The sequence below is a fragment of the Sinocyclocheilus rhinocerous genome, unplaced genomic scaffold (assembly GCF_001515625.1).
Source record: "Sinocyclocheilus rhinocerous isolate Xijiao unplaced genomic scaffold, SAMN03320098_v1.1 scaffold1555, whole genome shotgun sequence".
Taxonomy (NCBI): domain Eukaryota; kingdom Metazoa; phylum Chordata; class Actinopteri; order Cypriniformes; family Cyprinidae; genus Sinocyclocheilus; species Sinocyclocheilus rhinocerous.
Genome location: NW_015644043.1, coordinates 312895 through 317801, shown reverse-complemented (window position 1 = coordinate 317801; position 4907 = coordinate 312895). Strand labels below are relative to the sequence as shown.

At 37.8% G+C, this 4907-nt stretch overlaps 1 protein-coding gene across 1 annotated transcript in view; it reads left to right on the top strand.

The window, feature by feature from the left end:
• The window catches only part of LOC107757896 (serine protease HTRA3-like), a 10700-nt gene extending 5903 nt beyond the window's left edge, over positions 1-4797 (top strand). Inside the window, exons 5-9 of the mRNA XM_016575503.1 lie at positions 1534-1566; positions 1917-2031; positions 2173-2230; positions 2337-2432; positions 4234-4797. Of these exons, the coding sequence (XP_016430989.1) occupies positions 1534-1566; positions 1917-2031; positions 2173-2230; positions 2337-2432; positions 4234-4402 (471 nt within the window). The 3' untranslated portion in view covers positions 4403-4797. The remainder of the gene's footprint in view (positions 1-1533; positions 1567-1916; positions 2032-2172; positions 2231-2336; positions 2433-4233) is intronic.
• The last annotated feature ends 110 nt before the right edge of the window (positions 4798-4907 follow it).

Below are 4907 nucleotides of genomic sequence, written 5' to 3'. Positions count from 1 at the left end.
TTTTTTTTTCATTTGCAATTCTGTCAGTTGGTTTTCATCAGTTTTGAACAGGGCTGGACTGGGGCAAAAAAAATCATCCCTGCATTTTTTTGGTCCAGGGCGGCCCACCACTACAATCCAAAATCGGACAACACCCATATATATATACACTGTCGTTCATAATACACACACATTGTGTGTGTTTAGCAGTGTATACCTACTGTGTACACCTGTTTAAGTCCAGTCCAGTCCAGTCAGACATCACCCAGTACTCCCTGATCCTCCACTCTCTCCTTCACTTCTATAACCAGGCTTGAGATGATTAATTGAGGTATTTACCTGACAAAGGCTTGCTAAAATCTGTACAATTTAAACAATACCATACTGGTAATGAGTGGAGTTGTTTTTTCAACATTTAATGCATGGAGCTGTTCTAATTTATTTGATAACCAATTCAATATTCAGTTTATACAGGATCATATCAAATCCAAATATTGATGATGAATGTATCTTAATGTTTACAATGCAACATTGAGTTAATATGTTATAATAGTCCATCAAAGTTGTGACTGTTTGAGGAAACTAACCAGTAGGCTACCTAAAAAAAACAACACCAAACAGCTTCTGTTGCACTGACTGAGTAATTACTTTGGTGTAATTTAATTAACAGTCATCATCTTTATGGCACACGCACATTAGGACAGGTTACCTCCCTTTTTACTCCCTGCGAGTCACTGTTACTCCTAACTGATTCAGCTACCCTTATCTCCTCATCCTCCTGCCTGTCCCTTTGGGCCTCATCATCGACAACAGAACAAGCTTGTACTTCCTGGCTCACCTGCTCTTTTACTTGATTATGCTGCTGCAGAAACTTGCAGAGGCTACTGCAGTGCATCTGCCTCCAAATTTTTAAGCTTCTTATCCTGGAGATTTTCAGCACCACTTTGCGCTTTGGTCTGTTCATTTTGAGAGATGGAGAAGAAGTGGGGAGGGGTGAAGCGATATTTATACACTGTAGGCGGAGCAGGATACTTCATTGCTCTGTCAATGGCGCATTGTGATTGGGTTTATACTGTCAATACAGAAGATAAACCCATGGGCCGCTGACACTGCATGGTGAGCCAGTTCTTGCCAAAAAAACCCAAAAACTTTTTATCGGCCCCAAAGTGCATCGGCCCACCAGGAAAATATCCGGTATGCTAGATTACCAATCCATCCCTGGATCTGAATTTATGTTTTTCTTCAATGCTTAAAAATGTATGTTCATTACTTTTGGTACAAATCTAATCCCATTTAGATAAGGTATGTAAAAGTGTTTAAGCACCAATAAAACATTAATTATTATTTCACATGCAATTCTGACGGAGGGTTCCTGTTAAGTTTTAGAGTGGAAGCTGTTTGTCTGAAGTCTGATTTTAAGTTTTGGATTTTTATTTTTGTTCAATGCTTCAACACTTATGTTCAGTACTTTTGGCATAAATCTAATCCTATATTGATAACATGTGTAAAATAGTTTGAGCACCAATAATTAACTTTTTTTTTCTCTTTTCTCAGTATGGGAACTCAGGTGGACCACTCGTTAATTTGGTAATTATTTCATACTGTGATGTGTGTCAGTTTTCTCCGACATTAGACTTAATGGAATAATTCAATTGGAAAAATGTATTCTCCCTCATGTTTTTTTACAAATCTGCATGAAACACAAAAGGTGAATTTTTTAAGAATATCCACTCTTTTCTGCATCATTTGAATAATAAATGTCTGTCTGCTGCTCGAAAATTCACCTTTTGTTTCATAAAAGAAGGAAAGACATACAGGTTTGGAACATGGGTACAATACAATGACAAATGACAGTATTTTAATTTTTAGGTGTCCTTTTAATACTCAGACATACTGATACTGTATTTAATATTTCTTCATAATGTGTCTTCTATAAGGATGGAGAGGTGATAGGAATCAACACCCTGAAGGTAGCTGCAGGAATTTCCTTTGCCATTCCTTCAGACAGGATTACTCGCTTCTTAAATGATTCATTGGGAAAGCAAAACAAAGGTACACAGGGCAGTTTATGTACTGTACAAGGGAATTTGTAGAGGAGAGCACAGTATGAATCATCTAATATTAAAAGTATGTTTTATTTTTTGAGAGTCATTCTTGCACGATTAAATGTAACACATTTACATATTGTTTCAGAGACAAGAGCAGTGAAGAAGCGTTTCATTGGAATCCGAATGCTCACCATCACAGAAGCGTGAGTGTCCTTCACTACAGACGCTTATACACAACACATGTAAATGAACACCGCTGTGCTGTTTAGTCATTGTGTGCATGTGAGGCATTCTGTCTGTCTCCTCTAGACTGGTGGAAGAGCTGAGGCAGCAGAATCCTGATTTCCCTGATGTCAGCAGCGGGATCTACGTCCATGAGGTGGTTCCTCACTCCCCTGCTCAGAAGTAAGCATAAGTCAAACCAGATGCACTTTGGTCTTTCAGTTGTAGCTGTGCTTCGGAACTCCAAGCCAAGTAGTTTATCTCTGTCTGCACTCAGTGGATAACAAAAAAAAAAAAACTACAAAGAGAAATGACAGATGTGCATAATACATGTAAATGAACACCGCTGTGCTGTTTAGTCATTGTGTGCATGTGAGGCATTCTGTCTGTCTCCTCTAGACTGGTGGAAGAGCTGAGGCAGCAGAATCCTGATTTCCCTGATGTCAGCAGCGGGATCTACGTCCATGAGGTGGTTCCTCACTCCCCTGCTCAGAAGTAAGCATAAGTCAAACCAGATGCACTTTGGTCTTTCAGTTGTAGCTGTGCTTCGGAACTCCAAGCCAAGTAGTTTATCTCTGTCTGCACTCAGTGGATAACAAAAAAAAAAAACTACAAAGAGAAATGACAGATGTGCATAATAATAAATACAAGGTTTATGTAATAAATCTGTTTAGAACTGGGCGATATGGCAAAAAATTAAATCTTGATCTTTTTTTCAAAACGTTTGTTCGATTCAAGATAACGATTTCAATTTATTACCATTTAACTAGTCAACTTAAAATTGCAATTACAACATGATTCAAGTAACATTCTCTTCGTTAAATATCATTTCAGAAAAGGTACACGAAATTTGAAGGCAAATATTTTTTAAACATATCCTACATGTTCAGAAATAATATAAAACAAGAAAATTGCTAAATATGTCTTAGCCAAAATCTAGAGATTCACTCGCATCTTTCGCAGCGTTTCATGTTAAAAGTTCAACTCGCATCTCTTAACCTTGCATGTTTTTTAATGCAATAACACATTCTGTGTGAACAGCCACTTAGTGATATGTTTTATGTTACAGAGCCTGGTTAATCAGGTGCATTGTCATGTGGTCGTATTATCAACGTCTAATTGTAACATTTTACACAAAACTGAGATTCCTCGAATTTTTAAAAATAAAATTGTGGCAAAACCTTACATTCAAATTCAATAATAGAATTAAAAAAATGGCCCAACCCTAGAGAAGTAAGGGCATAGGACAATGCGGAGGTTTTCTTACTACATATTCTAATATGAAGACTTAAAGGTATAGTTCACCCAAAAATCTGTCATTCTGTCATTAATTACTCACCCTCATGTCGTTCCAAACCCGTAAGACCTCTGTTCATCTTCGGAACACAAATTAAGATATTTTTGATGGAATCTGAGAGCTCTCTGACCCTCCCATAGACAGCAAGGGTACTACCACGATCAACGTCCAGAAACGTAGCAAGGAGATTGGTAAAATAATCCATGTGACATCAGTGGTTCAACCGTAATATTACGAAGCTACGAGAATACTTTTTGTTCGCAAAAGAAAAATAAAATTACGACTTTATTCAACAATTCGTCTCCTCCGCGTCACCCTGGTGCCATTTTGGAGAGTATCCACTGAACGCAAACAGCGTATGTTGTTCTGTGTCAGCCGAGCCACACGGATACGTTTTCTACGTTGTTTGCAGTGTTGGGCAGTAACGCATTACTTAGTAACGCGTTACTGTAATTTGATTACTTTTTTAGTAACGGAGTAATTTAACGCGTTATAATTTTCAAAATAGTAATTAGAGTATAGTTACAAGCCGAGGTCTCTATACGTTACTGCCGCGTTACATTGCTGACAGAATGCAGTGTTTTATAATCTAGAGATTGTATAATCTTGAGATGTAGCACACGCACTGTTGAGTCAAGTGCCAGTGGAGTAGAGACCTGCTGTATAATTTCTCCAAATGTGTTTCAGAGGGGGCATCAGAGACGGTGACATCATCGTTAAGTTAAACGGAGAGCCCCTGATGAGCACCAGCGACCTGAAGGAAGCGCTCAACCAAGACACGACTCTGCTGCTGGAGGTGCGCAGAGGCAACGACGACCTGCTCTTCAACATTCAGCCTGACGTCATCATGCAGTGAGACCCAAATGTGAACCATCGAACTCTCACTGAAGACATTGATTTTATCATGTCAGTCATGCACTGTCATGGCCAAAGGGATGTCTTACAGGGCATCCTTCTACAAAACAGGGACCTCTTTTACAAGCTGAGAGGAATCTAACCTTGAGCTTTTGCAATCTCGGTCATGTCAAGTCTGCCTAAGAGATTTTATATGAAAGGCATTTCATAACAGCACACTCTCTTCGAAGCAGGTTTGAAGCGGAGAAGGATTTAGATCATTGCAAATATGAAAAATTGCAGTACTGTATTTTGTAGAAAAAGACAAAGCTGGTGATATTTTATACCCAGTCCACAATGAATCTACAATGAAATGTTAAGCTGGGGAAATTTTTAAAAGTTGAAATTTCAATACATTATATATATATATATATAAGAATAAATATTATGAATACAGAACCACCTCATAAATAATAATAATAATAAGGGGAAAAAAAATTATATATATATATATATATATATATGTA